The 24,231-nt window shown below is 29.8% G+C and overlaps 2 protein-coding genes and 1 long non-coding RNA gene across 3 annotated transcripts; all 3 read right to left on the bottom strand.

The window, feature by feature from the left end:
- Positions 1–127: 127 nt before the first annotated feature.
- On the bottom strand, positions 128–7,751 carry LOC137829352 (uncharacterized). Its single transcript, XM_068636161.1, has 5 exons — positions 7,154–7,751; positions 5,885–5,956; positions 4,883–5,779; positions 529–719; positions 128–442 (listed from the first exon to the last, which is right to left on the bottom strand). Exons 1-5 carry the CDS (start codon positions 7,749–7,751, stop codon positions 128–130), a joined length of 2,073 nt encoding a protein of 690 aa, XP_068492262.1.
- Positions 7,752–13,622: 5,871 nt separating this feature from the next.
- Positions 13,623–15,948, bottom strand: LOC137829351 (uncharacterized). Its single transcript, XM_068636160.1, has 10 exons — positions 15,790–15,948; positions 15,452–15,695; positions 15,264–15,360; positions 15,086–15,191; positions 14,988–14,992; positions 14,691–14,834; positions 14,174–14,294; positions 13,913–14,092; positions 13,734–13,811; positions 13,623–13,658 (listed from the first exon to the last, which is right to left on the bottom strand). The coding sequence occupies exons 1-10, from the start codon at positions 15,946–15,948 to the stop codon at positions 13,623–13,625; spliced, it is 1,170 nt and encodes a 389-aa protein (XP_068492261.1).
- A 2,916-nt stretch (positions 15,949–18,864) lies between these two features.
- Positions 18,865–19,739, bottom strand: LOC137827625 (uncharacterized). Its single transcript, XR_011083763.1, has 3 exons — positions 19,674–19,739; positions 19,500–19,569; positions 18,865–19,109 (listed from the first exon to the last, which is right to left on the bottom strand). It is a non-coding gene; the product is annotated as an uncharacterized lncRNA (long non-coding RNA).
- Between the last annotated feature and the right edge of the window lie 4,492 nt (positions 19,740–24,231).

Raw genomic sequence — 24,231 nt, 5'->3', positions numbered from 1 at the left:
ATGAACAAATAGAATATGAACACTACTAAACAGAAACATATAGTGAATATAATATAAACATAAAGAGTACCTAACAGTTCAGTTTTCCAAAAAAGTCCAAGCAGAAACATAAATATGTCTGAGCTTTCTAATCACTGGTAACTATTATGCTATGAGAATAATAAAAGAAATTATGCAGATAGCTTAAACTGTGAATAGAAGTAAGTAACAAAACCCCGATACGAGAAGAAGGATTTCTCGTATCACATTCAAAGATAATCTTGTCTCCTTCACGAAAAGAATGAAGACTACAGAAATTCTTCCACCCTTTGCCAAGTTTAATCCGTCTAGAAGGAGGCTTCCCTTTCAAGACCTTGCATTCCACATCCATTAGTAGACCATGCAGAGTAACCTTATTGAATCTCCCTTGTCGAATATATTGTGAAAATTTAGCAGGAAGATCCTACAACAATATCGAAATAATAAGAAAATAGAAATGAAGTAGAACATAAAACAGAGCATTTTTAAATAAATCAATTTTATACTAACCAAATAACTGAGTTTGATACTTAATCGAGACAACTTTATGGAAAAATGATCGAAGGGACCAATACTTAAGGGTTCCTTCCCTTCAATTTCTTTCAAATAACGATTTACTCCACTCTGAGGGACGTCATCCATATAAACAGTTATATGGAAGGCGTTGTGACCCACATAACGGAATAAAATGTAGTTATCATCTATGAAACCATAAAAATTAAACCATCCACTCAATATTTTCGGCGACAATAAATTTTCGTTATATTCCACTATATGGACGTTTCCTTCTGAATCAGCCAGGGTCCACTCATTTCCCAGTTCTTTTTGAAACTCGATGGCGAAAGCCCGATCTACATAACCAAGCTATTGTTTTTGAAATAAATAAAAAAATGTCAGGAAATGAAGAAAATGTTGAAAAGAATAAATTTTGGAAAAAAAGATAAATATGCATACTTCACCACGGCTGTTCATGCACCAAAAGACTCCTCTTGTTTGAAGTCTAATGATTTCTTCAGCACTCGGCGCTATTAAATGAGTAATGGAGAAAACACCAAGAACTCAGAAGAAATAAAAAAGAATAATAGAGAAACCACCAGAAAGAAAGTAGTAGAGCACCAGAAAGAAAGTAGCAGAGGAGGATATTTTATAGAAGATTTAAGTATAAATGAGTACAGTTGTGAATAATAAAAAACACCACAATGTTATGACCTTTGGTTTGTCCAGTGTCTCTTTCATTTCAAATACATAATTAATTAATTAATAATCATTTAATAATATTAAAAAAATAACAATTAAACTGAATTGTAAAAGGTATACTACAATATAATAATACATAATACGTAATTATATAATATATAATATATAATATTATGTATATAAAATTTTTAATATTTAATTATAATAAGAATAAAGTTAAATTTAAATAATATTGAAAATGAATTAAATTTTAATTATATAAAGAAATGATTGTTGGAAAGCGAAATTTAAATTTAAACTATTAATGTTTAATGTTGAAATGATTATCTATATCTACCAAATCTGATAGGGAAGAGGAATGAATATTTTGAAAACTGTGTAAGAGATATTACATTAGCCATGTGTATCTGAAAAAATACAAAATCAAGTAAGTCAGACTCAATCTAAAAAGGTACAAATCAAGTAGTTGAGAGTATCTATAAATTTGTGAGTTGATTGCTATCAGATATATGGAAAGCAAGCATGTATCAATAAATAAAGCCTTTAAATATATTTTTTGATTTAAAAAAATTGTTTTATTTAATAAATGTTTTTGAATAATGAATTTGTTCATTTTTAAGAAGTTTGATTATGAGAAATATAACATAAAAAGAAGTGGTCCTAGAAAAAAATCAATTCTGACAACATATAATTATTTGACATAAATAATAATAATAATAAGCATGTAAATCCAAAGGTTAAAATTTAAATAATGTTTAAAATAAATTATTGTGTAAAAAAATAAATTTTGAAATCCTAAAATTGGGATGAAATGATTACCTGCTTCATTAACTCTACATAGAAAAAATCAATTAAATTTGGAAAAAAGTGTATCAGGAAAATACAAATGGCACACTCTATCTCAAAAAGAATAAAATTAATTATTGAGTTAATTATTCTGATACCTATTTAATGCAACCATGTATCAATAAACGAAAGGCTTGAAAATAAGAAATGATCTACCTTGTATCTTGTTGACCATAATGTTGATATAATATAAGCACAATAACTTATATAATCATTTAAGGTATAAGTTATAAGTAATAAAAACAAAGCATGATTAAATAACAAATCATTGTTAGACATAGCATGCAATTTGTCGTAACAATATTATATTCAATTTATCGACCATTTAAATAATAATTCTTAACAATATTATATTAAATTTATCAAACATTTAAATAATAATTCATTATTCAATTTAGTACATGTATTTGAATAATAAGTATAATGTAATTGACATAAATAAAAATGTAAAGTTTCTAAAGATAAACAATGTTACATAAAATTTCTAGAAAAATATTTTATTATATTATTATATCAGTTATAAATAAAAATTTGTTTACAGTAACGTACTTACTATAACAAATTGTTTTAACTGCAATATTATGGAGATCTGAAACAATTTGTTCAATGATGAAACCAACACATTACACAAAGAAATTAAATAATATGTACTGAGTAACGAATACAAACTAAAACTGTCCAAATAGTAAAACCGCTGAAAATTAATAAAACACATTGTTATTATTAATAAAACAAACTGTTAAAATGTACACAAAAATGATGACAATAAGAGAAAATAGTTTGATAAAAGTTATGAAAAAATCATGAATAATAGATTTTTAGAAAACAAAATAATTTTCCATTCCTGTAACAATTGTTGACAAATAGTTCTACAAATTAGTACATATGATTTGAAGAATAAGTATAAGGTATTATACATACCTGTAAAGTTTCTTGAAACAAATAACTCACCTGAAATATTCAAGATAAAAATTTATTATATCATTATAAATAAAAAAGACTGATTAAAATAAGATAATAATAAAAATTTATATATATAATATATAAATGTATTGAAGTCTAAGAAATTGTTTTATATGATTTGAAGAATAAGTATAAGGTATTATACATACCTGTTGGGTCTATTAGTGTCTAAGTTCAAGAGGGGAGGGGTGAATTGAGCTTATAAAATTTTCGCAACAACACACAATTTTTAGTATTTCCATAGACAAAAAGAACAGATTATTTTTACATGAAACATATTGATAGCACAATTTGAATTTGTTCAATATAAAATTGTGATCAACAGAGGATTAAAACAGAGTCAGATCAGCTGAATATTATGAGGATGAAAGATACAGCTATGCTTAAAGATCAAACAAATTTACTCAACACAAGGTTCTAAGGAGAATGATTCTTTCTTAGATTTTAATGAATAGACTGTTTGTTCACAGATCACTTAAGCCATCATATACAACTGCCTTGTTTGTGATTAGAAAGCTTTAACAAATCAGAAAGAACAATTCTTACTTAAACCCAGAATTAACAGATTCAATTTCAAAAGAACAGATTTAGTTCTTGACAGAATTAAGCAAAACCAGAAATGAGTGCAGGGATGAGAAGAAAAAGTACACAAGTTTTTATACTGGTTCACTCATACAGAGCTACGTCCAGTCTCACCTTACCCCAAGGTGGAATCCACTAAAAACAGTACCAATTACTTACAAACTCATCAGTTCTTGAACACTACAAGAACAACACCAACAATGCTGAAAAAACCCTATTTCAACACACCTTGCACTCCAAGAAACCCTATCAAGGAGTGACTCACACATACACCTTTACAACACAGAATAAAGGAAAGATTACACCTGAAAAGAAGATGCAAGAACTCAAAACCAGTAGTTCAATTTGCTGTAGAACTGCACCAACACCTTCACCAAGATCAAAGGTTTCCTAGAACAAGCACACTTGAAAATCTCTTTGGAAAACCTTTCAAAAATCTTTCAATCCTTCTTCTCACATGGAAATTGTTTGATTTCTGTCAAAAACGTAATTGCTCAGCACCCTTTCATGTGAGAGAGACTTTTCTTTATATAGAAAACAGTTTCTAACCTCTTTTCCAAAAACAGTTGAAAAACAGTTATGAAAACAACAGATTCATTTTTGAACTTAACAGATTTATTTTGTGAGAACCGCCAACTCAGCTAACTGAAATAACTGTCTGAGTTGTACCTTTGGTGCCCTAACTAACTTGTGAAAAACCTTTCAACTGACCAAAGAGCAAATCGATTCTTTCACAGTGAAACAGATTAAATGATAGCAAATGGGCCAGCTCAGCTTTAACTGAAATAACGAACTAATCTTTGTCTGTGGTGCCCTAACAGAATTTTAGAAAAGCCTTTTAACAGAGAAGAAATAAACCGATTCTTTCTCCATAAAACAGATTTATTTGTGTACTGATTTAAAACCTTTAAAAACACTTTAAAAAGCTTTTCAAAAACCATTTAACCACATCATGTGCTTGATCTAGACTTGGTTAGGCATCTAGGATAGGTCACATAGCAAAAGGCAACCATACACAATTACAAGCCTAATTGCAAACGAATCTAAAACCTATTACAATCTTCAAAGCACTCCAGCTATTTTCTTCATCAAACACACATCAAGCCTTGGTAGAGAAGAAGATAATAATAAAAATTTATATATATATATAATATATAAATGTATTGAAGTTTAAGAAATTGTTTTATATGATTTGAAGAATAAGTATAAGGTATTATACATACCTATAAAGTTTCTTGAACATAAACTATTTCAACCACAATTTAAAAAATTCTACTTCCAGCATTGCGATCATTCACTTGATCCACACATTCTATTGTTGGACATAATATTGCACCATCATCAAAAGAACCATCAGATTTTACATTGTTTATGTAGGAGGGATAAACAAACTCAACCAACTGCAGGAAAGGTTGTTCAACATCTAAAATTAAATTCTCTTCCGGTATTTCAATCATTCCTTGTCCCAACTCATTTAACTCCATATCTCCATCTCCAATGTGAAGTATCCAATCAACAAACTCTTTTATTTCTGTTTGACTTTGCATTGATGTATGACTCTTTAATATCATATTCTCTGTAAGTTTTAAGATTTTGCAATGTTTCCATAAGTTAGAGTAATTTATTGTTGCCTTCACAATGTCATATTTTGATCCATTTTTTACAACAGGTAATATCTGACGAAAGTCTCCTCCCAATACAATTACTTTACCACCAAAAGGTTTAAGAGCATTTTCTTCACTTTCAGCTCTCATGACATCCCTTAAAGTTCTATCTAGGGCTTCAAAACATAACCTATTAATCATTGGGGCTTCATCCCATATAATTAATTTAGTTTTGATCAACAATTTGGCCCTAAGACTTCCTTGAGGAATATTGCAGGTTGACTCTTCATTTATTACCAAAGGAATGCAAAAGGTAGAATGAGTTGTTTTTCCTCCTGAAAGTAACAAAGAAGCTATACCGCTAGAAGCTGCATTTAAAACAATCAACCCTTTTGATCTAAGATCAGTGGACAAAGTTTTCCACATGAAAGTTTTTCCAATTCCCCCATAACCATATAAGAAAAAAAAACCACCAAGGTCTGACAGGACTGCTGTTATTATATTCTCATAGACTTCCACTTGCTCAGGAGTAAGAGTTTGAAAAGGAGAACAATGCATTTCAAACATTTCTATTTTGTCATAATTCAATTCATCAATAATGAATCTATTTTGATAAATAAAAGAATCTGAATGAATAGGTTCTGGCAGACTTGGAAAATCTTTCAAACACTTACCATTTGAAATTAATAACTCTTCTACTTGTAGAAGACAAAGGTTTTGAATTTGAGCATCTTCAATTCTAAGACCTAGGAAAGAAATTATATGTCATACAGCAATTATAAAATTATAAATTATAAATTTTGTTCCCGCCGGTTGACCAGGTGCGTCTTCGTGCGTGGTTTGTCCTCGCGAGCTAGGGGACCTTCGCTCTGCTCCGTCTATGAGTACCTGAAAAGAAGTGAACAAAGGGGCGCCCTCGCGGCCGTTTGCACTCCGACGATCAAGTCAGCTAGCGAGAAACATCAAAGGGTGACACACCTCCGTATCAGAACACCGTGAAGGGATGCTCTGAAGGTGGTCGAAAATACTGCGTAACTAATACTGTGTAGCCCTACTTGCCTGTGCGTACAGTGGGTGCACAGCGAAACAACGAGGGTTTTTGGCTTTGTGTAAACTGTGAGAATTAGGTCAAAACTCGGATCCCTTTCAAACGTCCCAAGGCCTCTTTTTATACACCTCCCGCATTTAAAGCGCGTTAAAGCGCATTGAAAGTGTATAAAAATATGCCTTGAAACATTTTATACATAAACTAAATTGACGCGTACCTTAGCGAACTTTCAGGAGAATATTGATATTCCAGTGCTTATTGCCACATGTTCTTCTTACTTGATCGTTATTCTACGCAGAGAGTCTCACAGCGTCGTAACCCAACTTAGGGTTATTCCATTGTGTGAGCCCTCTTTCCTCGAAGTGCATCTGGCGCGTGGGGTGACTTTCTGGGTGCCAACTCAAACCCCCCAACCTCTAGTCACTTCCTCTGGGAGTGTATCTACCTTCCTCTCGCACTACGCACGTGGTTTTCCCCTGGGCGTGGTCCTCTCATGGGTCGTATCTATCCTAGGGGCCTCCCAGCGGTGGCATGAGTACTTCACGAGTCAGGTTACTCCCTACTGGTACTAGAACTATGACCTTGAAGCCACCTTTCTCTTCTCTTTGTTGCTGTTCTAGGCTACGTCTTAACCTAGCGACACCCTCTCCTGGTGACGCCTTACTTTGGCGACGTTTCATCTTGGCGACGCCTCATTTTGGGTGATGCCTTATCAAGGCGACGCCTTATCTTGGCGACGCTTTATCTTGGCTACGCCTTGTCTTGGTGACGCCTCATCTCGGCGACGCCTTTCCTTGGCGACACCTCAAGCGATCAATCTGTTGACTTCCTTCCTTGGACTCCTCGAGTGGTCCCACTATATAAATTATAAATTTCAAATAAAAAAAAATTATACCTGGTAGGACAAACTCCTTTCTTTTTTGGTATAAAATATCATCTGATAACAACTTCCACGTTTTGTTCCACACTTCATCTGGTCTAGACATAGTATTCATCATTAAAAGGGTAACAAAGAGTCTTCTCAACTGATTTCCTGAAGCAAGGTCACTGCACTCTATAATGGCATCAATAAAATCTTTATCATCTGTCAATAGCCCCATTGCATAGCATGCCTCTTTATATGTTTTGTGAATGAAACCATTAACAGTTTTGATATTATCATAGTTACAACAACCCTTTTGATAATTCAACAATAACCTCAGATAATATAATTCCCCTGACCCTGCAGGAATATATGTTAACCTTCCAATACTAACACCAATTTTCCTTGGCTTCCACTCTCTTCTGTGTTCCATCCAAACAAAATATCTAGGGTATTCACAGTAAGTCAAATTTTTTCCCAGTGGATAAATTTTATTAGCTTCAAACCAAGCTAAAAACATTGTTGTTTTATGTTGATTGAAGTTCAATATTTCATCAATGTCTTCATTGTCTTTAAACAGAATTGGTTGCTCGTACAATAGATGAAAAGTTAATCGTTGAACTGGAGCCATCTATGATGAATATCAAAGGCAAATATTCTCCACACAGCTTCACATGGAGATATGTATCTATAATCATAATACTATTTAATTTCATCAATAACTGGGGTCTCTGTAGAGTCTTTATCAGCAGTAGTAATTTTCAAATTGGCTCTATCTGTATCTATCTGTATGTATATATGACACTTAAAAATATAAATATACATTGTAGTTGTTATACCTGATGCATTAGAATTTGTTTGAGAAAGGCTAACAATCCTATTTCTTCTATTAATATTTTGCTTTAGTTGCTCCATAACTATTGAAAGTTGAATGACTAAACTTCAGGCAGTATTGTAGTAAGAACAAATATTTTCAGCCATAAAAGTATGTACTGCTTTCAGGAGTAAGTGTGTAAAATATATTGTTCACGGTAGCTTTGTTTTGGCTGCTTGTTTTGGCGCCAATTTTGACGATATATGATCACGCACGGGACTCCCTTTTATGTTATTACTTTGAAATAATACAGTTATTAATTAAATATTAAAATATTGAAAAAAAAAATGTGTAATATTTTTATATAATAATCATATCTATTTATACATAATTATATAATAATGATATTTAATACTTAAAAATGTTAAACCAAAAATTTACCTTTGAAAAGGGATAGCACTTGCACAATTTTTCTTTATTTTGCATAATAAACAATCAAACTTCGAAATGTAATGTTCTTAAAAAACATTTACAAATTTAGGTAGTATCAATGTTCAATGAAGAAAGATCATGCAATGCATGTCTAGAAGTTGTTGTGAAAAAAGGGAACTTAACTTTTAAGATATGAAAACAAATTCTCATTCCAGTGCAAAAGAACAACGTTCTACTTTAAGCATTCTCATTAATGAATTGTTGGTTGACTTTTGAAAGAGGAAACCTGCAGGGAATAAATTTATCAGATTGTATATATAATAATATATATAGTAAATATTAAATATAGTAATATATCTGGACGGACATTTATCTAGGAACAATCATCTCTTAAACCACAGAAGAACGAAGCAACCTCCAAAAACAGAAACATAAAGTACATTAATTTAAAAAAAAAATATATACCCTGATCTGACAACCCTATTAAGCAAAAAAAAGGAACTTTGGCTAACTTTCTTTTGCACCATTGTAGAACAGCTTTTCTGTTTAACAAAAAAAAGGAATCCTTGCATTGGATATAGGTGAAATAATACACAGCATGCAAGAACATGTAGTATATGTATACCGCCAAAAAAAAGTGACTAAAACAGATATCCTCATTTTGTATTTACTAATTTCACTAAAACAGAACTTAAAATGATTATTATAAGCACATTTTTTTTTTATGAAATGCATATACCTTAAATCTGTGAACTTAAAACATTTAAAAATGGAAACTTTAATCAATATTTAGGGTTAGGATGAAAAAAGTTCCAAACTTTAATTATCTTTTCCATTCCATGGATACCTCTACAGTCTCTATGGTTACCAAGTTCTATATTGGGAAATCAAAGTAGAAGAGAAAGAGTTATTATGTCTTAAAGCTTAAGAATACAGAAATATTATATATAACAACATTTTTTTTATGAAATGCATGCACCTTTAATTAATATTTATGGTCGGAATGAAAAAAGATCTAAGCTTTAATTACCTTTTCCGTTCTACAACTTTTCAGTTGTATCTCCCAGAACCAAGCAGAAACATAGTAGACCATGGAGAGCAGATCTGGTATTTGATATCTAATATAATGAACAAAAAGAAAATGTTGAGATAAAGGTTGTTTCTAAAATGTAAAAAATAGATATCAGTTGGCTTATGAATGTCGAAGAAGATGAAGATGATAAGGGGCAAATGAGTTTGAACTAATATTAGGAGAACCAACTTTATGTGCTTTTCCAGAAACTTCTTCCAACATTTTGTTAATGATTTAAAATGAAAATTGTGTTATTTAGTAATTTTGAATCTGCACTAATATTATATTTATTTTAATTTGTTTTTTTTTAATTTTTAAGTTAACTTCGAAATTTGTAGTCAGTGTGGAACTAATGATTACTCTAAAGTTCTCGAAGTCTTAAATATTACTTTATACAACTTTTTTTTATTTGAAAATAAGATATATTTCCTTTCTTCGGGTATTTTAATTTTTCTTAATATTTTTATGCTATTCAACATTTTAACTTTTTTTTATTGAACTTTAACATTATAATAAGTCTGGCTAAATATAAAAATTGTGAAAGTGAGAAATATAGAAATATAGAAATAGTGAAATTCAGATGTTTAAATTTAATTTAATTAAATTAAATATAATACAAAAAAATTAACATTAAAATTACACAATTTTACAATGACTTATAAATTACAATACATTACAATAATTTAAACTAATTTAAATTAAATAAAACGATTTCTTATATTATGTTCCCATAAGATATATACATGAAAAATGAAGTATTAAAGACCAACTTTCTTCTTTTAAGTTCAACCTGCAAAAAAAATACTCCAAAATAATTAGTGCAAGTAAAAGTATAATTCATTACATTATACCAAATCAAGTCCTTGTAAATAAAAAAATGTGTGTTTCTTCCAATAGAAATAGATTGTAGGCAAATTCATATTGAGCTATGAAGTCACCTCCATAAATATATAAGAAATATTTTTAAAATGAAATAGTACTCATAAAAATTTCTACAATTAGAAAAATGATACAGAAAAACAAACAAATGTACATCAAAAGGTTTCGAGATAAAAAAAATAGTTAATACATCAATAACTAATAAACTAATAATTAATAATAAACAATATAAACATAAACATAAGCAATGTATAGAAAATCCAATTAATATGCATGCATTCCACAATCTAAAACAGGCTTATGATTTTTTTAATATACTGGCAATTCTTATAGCATTGAGCATATTTAGAAATGCCAACACATTATTAATATGCCAGATAAGAAATGAAAAATTAAAAGCATATATATATATATATATTGAAAATATTGGAACACTAAACAATAAATACAAAAAAATAAGATGAGCTAATTAAACAGAACCACAATCAAATAAAAATAAAGAGTAAACAAAATAAAATGTTCTTGTTTCCTCAAAGTGGAAACTTGATACTTCCCAACAAAAAGAAGCAATACTTGCAAAAAATAAATTAACTTAAACAAACTAATATAGTTCAAAACAATAACTGATTATCCTAAGCACTAGGTCTTTTGTAGTGACACGTCATCAGTAGTAGAACCCTGATATCAGAAGAGGACTTCTTGTTATAACATTCAAATATAATTTTGTCATCTTCACGAATAGAATGAAGACGACAAAATTGTTTCCACCCGCTACAGAGTGTAACGCTTCTGGAAGGATTCCTGGACTTGAAAATGGTGCATTCCACATCTTGTAGCCATCCATGTAGATTAACCTTCTTGAACTTCCCTCTACGAATATATTCAGCAAAAGGAGAAGGCAGATCCTTAAACAATAACGAAAATATTAGTTAATAATTAGTCAATAAAAGAAATAGAATATATCAATATCCATTTAAAAAGAAAGGATGGTAAACTTACCACATATCCTCCAAAGACCTGTTTTGAACTCAACTTTAAGCCAAAATGTATAAAGGGGCCATTGTTGAGCGGCAACCTCCCTTCAACTTCCTTCAGAAATTTTCTCATAATCATTTAACATAACTCCCCCATAAAAACAGTTATATTGAAGGAGTCATGACCCACATAACGAAACAATATATTGTGGTCACCTTTAAACCCATAAAAATCACTCAGACGGGACCATCCATACACAATTTGTGGGCAAAGTATATCTTTGTTATAATATACTATATGAATATTGCCTTGACTGTCGCTGAGGGTCCATTCCTCCTCCAGTTCATTTTCAAACTCAATGGCGAATGTACGATCCACGTGTCCATTCTATCCATTTTAAAACCATAAAAATACTCAAAGAACTGAAAAAACTATGAAAAGTAAGGAATTTCAGAACCAAAAACATACCTCCCCATGAATGTTAACTGTTGTAAATAAACCTTTAGCAGAAAGTTTTACGATCTCTTCAGGAATGACAGACATGACAATGAGAAAAAGAAAGATGAGGATAATAGAAGTAGGGAAGAAGTAGAGAAGAGTAATAGCAATAGGTTTGTGAGTAATAAAAAGCCCTACGTTACTTATATATATCAATCATACCTTTTCAATCACAAATCCACGCTAAATTTTCTCTAAAACAACATGTCTTTTCAGTTACTAAATTAAATAATAATAAAAAATAATTAAAATCCAATAATGATAGTAAAATAAATTAAGAAAATTATTCATAATAAATAAATAAATAAATAATATTAAAGTAAAGAAAAATAAATATGAAAAGACAACTTTAAAAAAATAGTAGATTAATTGTTACTTGTAATTATTAACAAAATAATAATTAATTAATAAAATGGTTTTAACAAAATAACAAATAATAATTAATAAAAATACAACTATTTCAATAGATAAATAAAATGAATATTAATGACACATATAATTAATTAGTATTATATAATAATAAATTAAAATAATGAACATAAAACTGTATTATATATATATTATAAATAAATAAATAATATATACATAAGTATAAAATAATTATAATATAAAATATATTAAACATATTAAATAATATATTATATATGTTATATATGTTATATATGTTATATATGTTATATATTATTATTAATATATCATATATTATATATGTACGTACATATATTTAAATTAAATACTTAAACCCTAACCTCTACCATTAAATAACATCCCTGTAATTAAAATTAAAAATTAAAAATATAATTTCATATTTAATTTAAAATATAATATTTTTAACTTCTATAATTATTACTTCTATACATAATTTTAATAAATTAGTCTTGGAAGATGAAATGAATACTTTGAAAAAAAGTGTAAAAGATACAGAAGAGACACTTTATGCAAAAATAAAAATTAAAAAATGAAGTGATACATTAATTGCTCTGACACGTAGTTAATGCTATCCTTTATATCCGTTTGAATCCTTAGACGTTGAGTGTAAGGGGAATTTTAAAAAAAAAAAATCTTTCTCGTAAGGACAAACATATCATTACACAAAGATTTCTTTTTTTATCACATATTAAGATATTATGTATAAAAAATGAATTGACGAAAAAACAATAACTGTAATAAAGGAAAAGAATACTTGTAATAAAGGAAAAAAATACCTGGGAAAGGAAAACAATATTTCAATAACCTTCAAAAAAAACACAAATTATAATTAATAAAATATTATATAATTCTATATAAATTTATGAATTAAAGAAAAAGTAAAAGTTGAGGCACTTACCATTACGATTCTGATATTTAACGAAAGAACCATTGTTACAAAATAGAGTTACAAAAAGTATGCAATAATATGAATTACACAAAAACAAACTCATTAAATAAATTAAAATGTAGACATAAAATTAAAAAAAATATATATAACTTCAAAATGAACTATAAAGTCAGTACGTACCTCAAAGATAATGTCAACATATGAAACCAACAATATTACATAAAGAGATTTAAAAATAGAATTGTACTAATACATCATAACATGTTCTACATAGAAATTAAAGATCTACAATACATGAAAATAGATCATTTAAGTTACAAAACGTTAGAGAAACAGTATGAAACTATACTACTCCCTTTTCGATCTTGATATTTTTCCTTAATATCCTCAGTGGGATATCATCATCAGGTGTGTGAGCAGGTGAAGCAAAATCTCTGGTAACTCGTGGAGCAACAAATTCAGTAGAAGTACCTAACACACTATCACTGCCTAAATCAATAGTTTTATATTGCAATTAAGCAGCTTCAGTGGAGAATTTATTAAATAAATCCTGCGATGATAGCAAAACATATTAGTAAGAGTAAATTATTCACTTTTTTAAGTTAATACTTTAAATGATAATTACCTGAGAAAGTGGTACATAAGACTCATCCTGTTGGACATCTTTAATAGTACACAGTCTTTTCTTCTGAGAATGAAGTTCCTTCACAAAATGATAACTAAATTAAATTAAGCAAAAACAGTATAAATAACCAATTTAAAGGTAAAATGTAAGTAAGAATACACTCAAATTAGGAAACATACCACATTTTCAACACGACCTTCACAAAACCTTTGTATAGTACTATCATCAATACAAAAATTTTTGACACGAAATGATTGGTCAAACCTAAGAGATTGATCTTTAACACAACCAACTTTAAACAACACAGCTTTGTCAATCAAAAGATCAAAGTCTTTTGGTAGTACACCAGAATCATCATTCTAAATATTAAAAAAAAGCAATTAATATAATAACCTTTTCTTATATGCATAAATAAACAAATGCATGGTTCGATAATTTACCTTATCATGACTTTCAAATAATTCGGCGCAAGATTTATTGATCAGTGTAGTGGCATCCTTGTCAAATAGAACGAAAGTCGTGGAATCCGTTTCATCAATCACTCGCAGCTTCAGCTTAAACCTGAAATATAAAATACATAAAGGTTTACAAATTCTATCTATAATTTAAGGAATATAATTAATAGTTAATTACTAACAAATTATTAATTAAAATAAGTAAAAAATAATTAATATAATAAGTATTAAGAAATATGTAATATGTAATTAAAAATAAATTCAGACAAGTACAAACACTACCTCTATTGGACTTTGATAACATGTTTGTTACATTTCTCACAAAAAAACATTTTGGAATCAGGGTAAACAGCTTTACCGCATAAGCAAGTTGTGTACCACCAATCGTCATCAGCCACAATATGTTTTATTGTAGCTAAGATAACAAAAGTGTTTTCTTGTAAAAAGAAAAAAAAATGATCTTAAAATATTAATAATCGATTTCAATAAACTGTTAAAAGACATTAGTAATACCTCTTTGAAATCTTTCAGGCCTTGAATAGTATTTCTATGAATGAAGCTGATGAATTCATCCTCAACATTCTGTTTTCCAAAGTCACACAATTGACTGAGTCCATGTGTAGGAGAATCCGTACTTTCAATCATCCTACACATGTAAAAGTAGTAGTTAGAAAGGTTCATACATTTTAATTATCGAAAAATAATATATTAAACTAACATTTTCTTGAGTTCGGTTGCATCTTTGGACTTATCATTATATATTATTTTCGTACAGTCCAAGCAATTTTTGTATAAAAACCTTCTCTACATTAAAATATAATGTAAATAAAATAATCAAATAAAAAAATTTAAATAAATTAGAAATTCAGCACTTCACATACCCTGGAAAATTTTTACTTTAGCAAAATGCACACTGATGACAATATTTTCCAGCTCTCCAGATGACAGAAATGCATTGAGCTCATCAACATAGTTACCAAATAAAGTACACTTAATGCGGTAGCTGTAGTAAGTTAAAATTACAATTGTAAGAACAAATATTTTGGATTCGTTATGGTACAAAATATTAGCTTACCCATCAGCTTCAATAGAAATCGCATTTAACTTAGTAGTTGACCCTGATCTATTCAGCTCTCTTTCAGTTCCCACACCAGTTAATATTCCAATAACATCTGTAAAAAAATATTCATTTAAAAACATGTCCAAAGAAATTTGTTCAAGTAAAAGAATATTACTAATCGACTAAGTAGTCCGTATCAAAACCAGATGCCTTTAACACAGAAATTGGTGTGTAATGAGGTTTTGGACATGAGACCAGATCATTACCAACAGAGGTTACTTTGGTTCCAAACTGAAAATTGATTTTGTATTGGTGACAGGTAGTGCGATAAGATCCTGAATTAGTAGACACACTAAAGAAATTGAAGGAATAAACTTTATCCTCAAAAATATCATTTTGAAATTTATAAATTAGAGTTCTTCTAACGGAAACATGAATTCTAGAACCCTGAAAGATAGCAACAAACATTAAGCATGATTAATAAAAATTACATTAAACTGTAATACAAAAAAATATGAAAGAAAATGATAAAGTATTTTACATCTTTGTCTTGTATGACCATTTCCATGGAGAATGGAAACTTTGTTTTCTTGAAATCAGAAACAAACCACAAACATATAACCCTTGCTATCAGGATCCAATTTTCACTTTGTGGATTAACATCTTTCACACAATTTGTATTTTGTCTTGACACAGACATTGTAAGGGTGACCTTTAAGTAAAAGGAAAATGTAGAATGCAATGGTCAATGTGAAACACAAAACATACGCATATACGTATATATATACTGAGGAGGTGGTACGGAATTATTTTCAAAAATATCAAAAAAACAAATTTACAATTTCAAAGTGAAATAGGTGGAAATAGTAAGAAAACATAATAAAGTATAACAGTATTGTGAGACAAAAACAAACTTTCCAATTTTCAAATCGCATATAGTTTTTTAGTTAAGAATAAAGATAGATTTAGCATGTCAGGTTTCATACAGAAGAGATTAAGCCTATAAAAAATCGAAACTGTAAAAAGTGCAAACATTTCGACTTCCAGCATTGCGATTAATGAAATTGTGGTTTGAATTTGAAAAGTAAGGTTGAAAGTACACAATTTTTGAAATTCCTAGCATGATCGGAAAACCCTACTATGTAAATAAATGGAATTTTAGGTAGGTTTTAAAAGGACATTTGAAAAAGAGAATTCTTGTTTAGCACAAAAAAAACCCTTACTTTGAAATTTCTGAAATAATACACAGATAGACAGAAAGTGGAGACCCTAACAGAGAAATCTTACCAATTTCATATAACCATATACTCTTGCTTTTGCATGCAGACGAAAGAAAGAAAAAATCTTTCCTTGGTGCTTGATATACTGGGGAATCAGTTTGAAAATATGAAAATCAAGAAACAAACCTATAAAAGTAGCGGTGTCGTTCACAGATTACTGAAACCGTAAACAAATCAAAGAGGAGAAAAAGTGAGATAATGACTTAACATAATCAGGTAATAAAAACAAAAGAACCAAATGAAAGAAAGTGGGCAGAAGTATAAAATCAGATCTCTGCAAAATGATATTTGAAAAAATGAAAACTTTTTAATACTTACTTTGCAAAACAGGAAAATGAAGATACAAACCTCTGAAAGTAGCTGTGGGGTTGACAGATTCATGAAAAAGGAAAACAAATCAAAGAAGAGAAAAAGTTTGATACAAAGAGTTCAGAACAACATTAATGACTTAAGCCAAGAAGGTAATAGAAACAAAAAAAACCAATGCAACACACACGGGGAAAGGTTTAAAATCATATGTAAGTTTATTGAAAGTAGAAAATGGGAATGTCAGATCTTTAAATTTTAGAAAAGTGTTTTGAACCAAATGCGATATGTGTGTAAAAATGAAAACTTTATCAACACATCCAGTGCAAACATGAAAATGAAGAAACAAATGAATGTTTGACTTGAATCTATGTATAATACAAACTTTCTTAACACTTTCTCTGGAAAAAGACAAAAGATGAAACTTTTATCAAATTTTAGCCTCATTGTTAACCACACACCTATGATCCTACCTTCACTATTAAGAAAACAACCCAAAACAAAAATAAAGGTCATATGGTGTAGAGGATGAACATCAAAACAGGTTCTTTATCAAACAAAAAGAATCACTTCCATTCAATGTACTCTTTTAGGGTTTAGAAATAATGAACTTCACATGGAGCTGAAAAAAAAGAATCAAAGAAGTACAGGGAAACCACAATCATGAATTGAAAAATCTAAATGACTGAAAACTTAATTTATTTAATTGTATTTGATATTTATAAATTTTCAATTAACTTTTAGGATTTACTGCTTTCAGCAAATAAAAAATATAAATAATGAACTTCACATGGAGCTGAAAAAAAGAATCAAAGAAGTACAGGGAAACCACAATCATGAATTGAAAAATCTAAATGAATGAAAACTTCATTTATTTAATTGTATTTGATATTTATAAATTTTCAATTAACTTTTATAAACTAACATAACTTTTATTTCTGTAAAACATTAAATCATATAATTTTTGTATTTATTTCAATATTTGAATGAAATGCTAAATAATAGTAATCTTGGACATTTTATATGAATGAGAAAGGTAATTAATGTTGTTAAAATTTTAAAATTTAAAATTCTGAAAAATTAAATATTTGAAAATTTGTAATAATAATAATAATCTTGGATTTGGAAATAGTGTGTAGCATAAGAAGTCAGAAAAATAATATATGAATCACAAAGGTAATTAATGTTATTAATTTTGTTGAAATTTTAAAATTTTAAAATTTTAAAATCTAAAAAATTAAATATTTGAAGATTATTAGTAATAATAATAATCTTGGAATTATAATTTTGTACAAGAAGTTAGAAAAAGAAGATATAAATCAAAATGGTAATTAATGATATTGGAATTTTAAAATTTGAAAATCTGAAAAATTAAATATTTGAACATTATTAGTAATAATAATAATCTTGGAATTATAAGTTTGCAGAAGAAGTCAGAAAAAGAAGATATAAATCAAAAAGGTAATTAATGATCTTGGAATTGTAAAATTTGAAAAATTAAATGTTTAAAGATTGTTAATAATAATAATAATCTGGGAATTGGAAATATATGTGCGGTAACAGAGGAAGTCAGAAAAAGAAGATATCAATCAGAAAGGTAATTAATGATCTTCGAATTAAAAAATTTGAAAATATATGAAAAATAAAATATTTGAACATTAATAATAATAATAATCATCTTGGAATTTGAGGTAAGTGAGCAGCAACAGAAGAAGTCAGAAAAAGAAGATATGAATCAGAAAAAAAATATATATGAATAGAAAAAAGAAGATATCAATCAGAAAGGTAATTAATGATATTGGAATTCTAAATGTGAATATAATGCGAATAATCTTAAATTCTCATCTTGAATTTTGAAATTCTCATCTTGAATTTGAATTTTGAAATTGAATTTGAATTTTGACAAATAATATAATGCGAATAATCTTAACGTTAAAGTTTGTCTGAAGAATACATTAATGCGAATAATAAAAATAAAAACATTAATGAGAATAAAATAAAGTAAACAATTAATTTTCTCTACTGGACATTACAACAATTTTCAAATTACATCTATATATAATAGTAATTGAATCTCTTTAATAAGAACATTGTCCTTGGAAAATTAAATTCAGAAGAATACAATCTTGAATTTTTACAGCACTAACAACACAATCATATGAATTGGGGTTACTCCACTATCAAAGATCAATTTGTGGTCTTCACAAAGTGCATGAATCTGACAAAATTCCCTCCATCCACAACCAAAATTAATAGAAGCTTTGCTTGCCTTATCCTAAAAGAAAATAAACACATGTATGAGAGTTATCAAATAAACTAACTAAACTTAAAAGATTTATCAAATAAGTGTTATAAAATGAACAATGAAAACAACCATGAGAACAAAGTAACGAAAAGATTTCACATTGATGCTTTAAAATATGATGGATATGAACGAAAATCCCATTACAGTTGCACTACAGGTTGCTCGAGAAACTGAAATGTAGATGGAAAAAAGGTGTTCAAAATTTGCCAAAAAAAGTTTAACAACAAAAAACATATCTCTTTGAGTGGAAGTTCAAACCCTAAGTAGCCCAAATAAACTCCATTAACGATTAATCAGCAAAAAAATGAACAATGAAAACAAACCTGAGCAAAGACGAACAAAAGAAGAGAAAGATCTCACCTTGGTGCTTGAACATACGATTGATATGAATGAAAATCCATTCCACTTCCACTACAGGTTGTTGCAGAAACTGAAATGTAGATGGAAAATCTCCAGAAAAGATTAAATCATTAAAAAAGTGAAAAATGAAAAAAACCAAGAGGACAGGCGAACAGAAGAAGGAAAATATCTCACCTTGGTAACATACGATGGATATGAACGACAATCCATTCCACTTCCACTACCGTTGCTACAGAAACTGAAATGTACATGGAAAAACTCAAGAAAAGATTAAATCAGCAAAAAATGAAAAATGAAAAAAAAATATGAGGACACACGAAAGGAAGAAGGAAAGGATCTGACCTTGGTGTTTGAACATAAGATGGATATGAACGAAAATCCATTCCACTTCCACTATCGGTTGCTGCAGTTTCTGAAATGTAGATGGAAAAACCCATAAAAGATTAAATCAACAATAAAGTGAAAAATGGAAAAAACCATGAGGACAGACGAACAGAATAAGGAAAAGATCTCACCTTGCTGCTTGAATATGAACGAAAATCCATTTCACTTCCAATACCAGTTCCTGCAGGAACTGAAATGTAGATGGAGAAAATCTAGAAAAGATTAAATCAACAATAAAGTGAAAAATGGAAAAAACCATGAGGACAGACGAACATAATAAGGAAAAGATCTCACCTTGGTGCTTGAATATGAACGAAAATCCATTACACTTCGACTACTGGTTGCTACAAAAACTGAAATGTAGATGGATATCATTTTTATGCTGTCAAAAGTAACAAAAAAAAACAGAATCAACCATGTGAACAACAAAGAAGAAAAGAAACGGTAGAAACATGAAAAGAACAAAACTTTGATAAGAAAAACCAAAAAAGTTTTCATTTTTATGTTGTGGAAAAACGAAATAGTAAATGAGATGAACAAAATCCACATAACCGAACCAATAATCACCTGGAGAAGGAGAAGGCTAAAATGAAATGAAGAAGCCGGAAATGAAGAACCCTAGAGGAAGCCCAGAGAAGAAGAAACCAAAAGGCAATGAAAAAGAAAGAGAAATCGGGGAAGTTGAGAAATAGGAGAGAGAAACGCTGAAAGTGTATATAAAGAAAGGGAGTATTTAAAGAAATGGGGTTTTGCACACGTGTAAGTCATACATAGTGCCACTTGTCACTCCCAGAATGAGTTTCAACTTGCTATTTTTAGTTAAAATTTGAATTTTTTTCTTTTTGAATTTTTTTTAGAACTTACCCCGGAAGTGCCTTCTATTTGTATTATAGATAGATTTAGAGCTAAGTTAATTTACTTAGTAATGTTTGTCAATCATATACAAGTGCTTAGGTTCCAATCCCTCGTATTCCTAACTAAACATATGTCAAAAAGTCATGTAAGGGATTGATAATACTTCTAATTCAAAACATTAATAAATTTATAACAATATGATGGATTTGAGGATAAATATTTTATTGATAAACACATTAGATATAATTATGAATTAAGCTGAAAATGTGCTACAAATTATAATTGATCATGCAATTTTATATAAGACAATAAATATGGTTATAGAGTTATAATTTTCTTTAATAATGTACATGTTAAATCTTTGATTGAAAAATATTTGTGTAACAAAAAATATTAAAAGAAATAGTTTATCTTTTGTTAGATATTTTTGTTAAATATTTCTCTTGATTTTTTTTAAACTATTAATACATTTTAATAGATTTATAATTGTATATATATATATATATTGTTGATTATTAATTTTGATTTTATTATTATTAATTCTGATTTTATTACTCTTAAACTATTTTACTGTTATTATTGCATTAATTGTCAGTTTCTACAACCTTTTGTCTTCTCTTATTTCCTTCAATTAAATCCTTACAACTGGTGGTATCATGACTCAGTTTGTTATCATGAACTCTACCCAATTATCAGTTTCTATCCTTGATGGAAAAAATTACAATCGGTGGTGTGTGCAAATGAGAGTTTTGTTTGATTATCATGAGTTATGGGATGTCGTTGAGAGTGGAGTGTCTGCATTAGCTGCTAATGCAACTGAGGCGCAACGAGTAGTGCATCGTGATTAGAAGAAGGATAATAAGGCTTTGTATCTCTTTCATCAAGGTATGAATGACGAGACATTTGAGCAGATAGAAGGAGCAACAACTGCAAGTGAGGCTTGGATCATTTTGTCAACCAATTATAAAGGTGATGGCAAGATAAAGAGAGTGCGTCTTCAAACTCTAAGACGCCAATATGAATTGCTGCAAATGGAAACCACAGAGACTATTGACGTCTATATAAATAAAGTTCTTGCCTTGACAAATAAGGTGAAGACCAATGGTGAAACACATTCGGAAGAGGCAAAGGTGGAGAAGATTTTGAGATCTTTAACTCCCACATTTGAACATGTTGTTGCCGCAATTGAAGAGGACAATGACATTTCAAAAATAACAGTAAGGTTATTGTTTGGTTCCCTACGAGCGCATGAACAGCGAATGAATGACATTAATATTGAAAAACCAATTGAACAGGCTTTACAAGCACAAGCCTCAATTGGGAGATCCTATCATAAAAACGGTAGTTCACAAGGCAGAGGACGGGGACATGGTGGTAGTTATTTCAGCAAAGGTCGTGGTGGCCAGAATCATGGAGGCGCTGAGCAAAACAACATTGGTTCCAATCACATTCCAAGTTCAAAAAACTCTTGGCGCGGAGAACGTGGTCGCAGAGGACGATGAGGCATTTATAATAAATCAAATGTGGAGTGTTATAACTGCCATAAACGCGGCCATTATGCAAATGAGTGCAGATCAAAAGGTGATAATCATGCTGCCAATTGTGCTCAAGAAGATAGTAATCACGAACAAGATGAAGAGGATCATGCAATACTAATGGCAGCCACATCAAATGAAACTCCAAACATTCCACTGCTTTAAAATATTTAAAGCATTTGTTGAAAGACAGAGTGGCAGACAAATTAAGATGGTGCGTAGTGATGGAAGAAGTGAGTACAAGTCTAATGAGTTCAAGAGGCACTGTGAAGAACTTGGGTTGCAACATAACATAACATGTCCCTACACACCTCAACACAACGGAGTTGCTGAGAGAAAGAATAGAACAATCATAGACATGGCAAGGAGCATGCTTAAAGCAAAAGGTATGCCAAATTATTTTTGGGCTGAGGCTGTAACATGTCCGGTATATTTGATAAACAGATCACCCACTCGGAGTGTTCCTAACACAACTCCGATTGAGGCATGGAGCGGATTCAAACCCAATGTGCAACACTTGAAGATATTTGGGTCAATTACTTATGCTCATGTCCCTAAGTCAGCAAGATCGAAGTTGGATGATAAGGCAGAGAAGACCATTTTCATTGGATATAAGTATGGGGGATACAAACTGTACAAACCAATGACAAAAAAGAAGGTGATTATCAGTCGTGATGATACATTTGCCGAAGATGAGATAATGGAATGCAACAGCTGAAATGGATTCGAAAAAACGATATATTTACGTTTTGAACGATGATGTGGAAGATGGAGTCACTCTTGAAGCACCTGCAGTTCAACCTGAAGCACCAGCAGTTCAACCTGAAGTTGTAATTCAATATGAAGTTGTAGCTCCAATTGCAACTATGATGGAGCGACCAAGAAGGCAGCAGCGACAACCTGTACACCTTCAAGATTGCGAAGTAAATCTTGATGATGAAGTTGATGACAATGATGATTTAATTCACTTTGCTTTTCTTGCAGAATCAGAACCTGTGAGACTTGCAGATCCCATTCAACACTACAAATGGTAAGAGGCTATGAATGAAGAATTGATGGCGATTGAGAAAAACAATAGAATGACTCAAATTGGTCACTACAAAAAAAAACTTTTATTAGAAAGGGCCAAAGGCGGACACTAATCACAAAAAGCCCACGGAAAGATGCAATTAACGTGGGCTTTGCCTTCACACAACTTTGAAGCTAATATCCTTGTCGCAAAAAAAATTGTCGGGTGCGTGGCGTCGCAATAAGTTGGCTTGCGTGGGCTTTGCCTACAAGTTGCCAACACAAAAAATTACAAATGTTAACTTAAGCGGGGGCTTAGCCTTGGACAGAAAGTGAGGGCTTAGGCTTAGCTAGGGGACAATAAAATTAGTGTGGGCTTAGCCTTGGATAAGGGGACAATAAAATTAAAAATAAAGCGTGGGCTTAGCCTTGGATAGTGGGACAATAAAATTAGAATAAAGCGAGGGCTTGACCTTGGTAAAGTGACAATGAAATTAGAATGGGCTTAACCTTGGATATGTGGACACATAATTTTTTTTGTATGCACTATTTTCGGCAGCTATTGAACTCCACTTTTAAATAAAAGTTTGGATTTTAAATATTAAATATTAATATTTTTTAATTTGCTTTTTTTTTTTTTTGCAATAGCATTAAAAAGAAAAAACATCAATGAATTGATAAGTTAAAAACTAAAAAACAAAAGTAATGAATAAATTATTATATTGATGAATAAAAAGTGTTTAAGCACCGAAAGATAGCTTGGTTATCTTAGTGATTTCATTATTCTTCTTCTTAGGTTTAGGCTTTGTTGAAATGCCTTCCATTTGCGTTGCTTACTAGTTATGTTTTATCGAAACATATGCAATGAAAAAACTATCATTTTAATACATTTAAGAAACTTTGTTCTATAATAAATATTTTTATTATAGAAAGTTATGCACCCAACGGCT

This window comes from Phaseolus vulgaris, chromosome 7, assembly GCF_000499845.2.
Source record: "Phaseolus vulgaris cultivar G19833 chromosome 7, P. vulgaris v2.0, whole genome shotgun sequence".
NCBI classification, from domain to species: Eukaryota; Viridiplantae; Streptophyta; class Magnoliopsida; order Fabales; family Fabaceae; genus Phaseolus; species Phaseolus vulgaris.
This window is presented reverse-complemented; position numbering and strand designations above follow the sequence as displayed.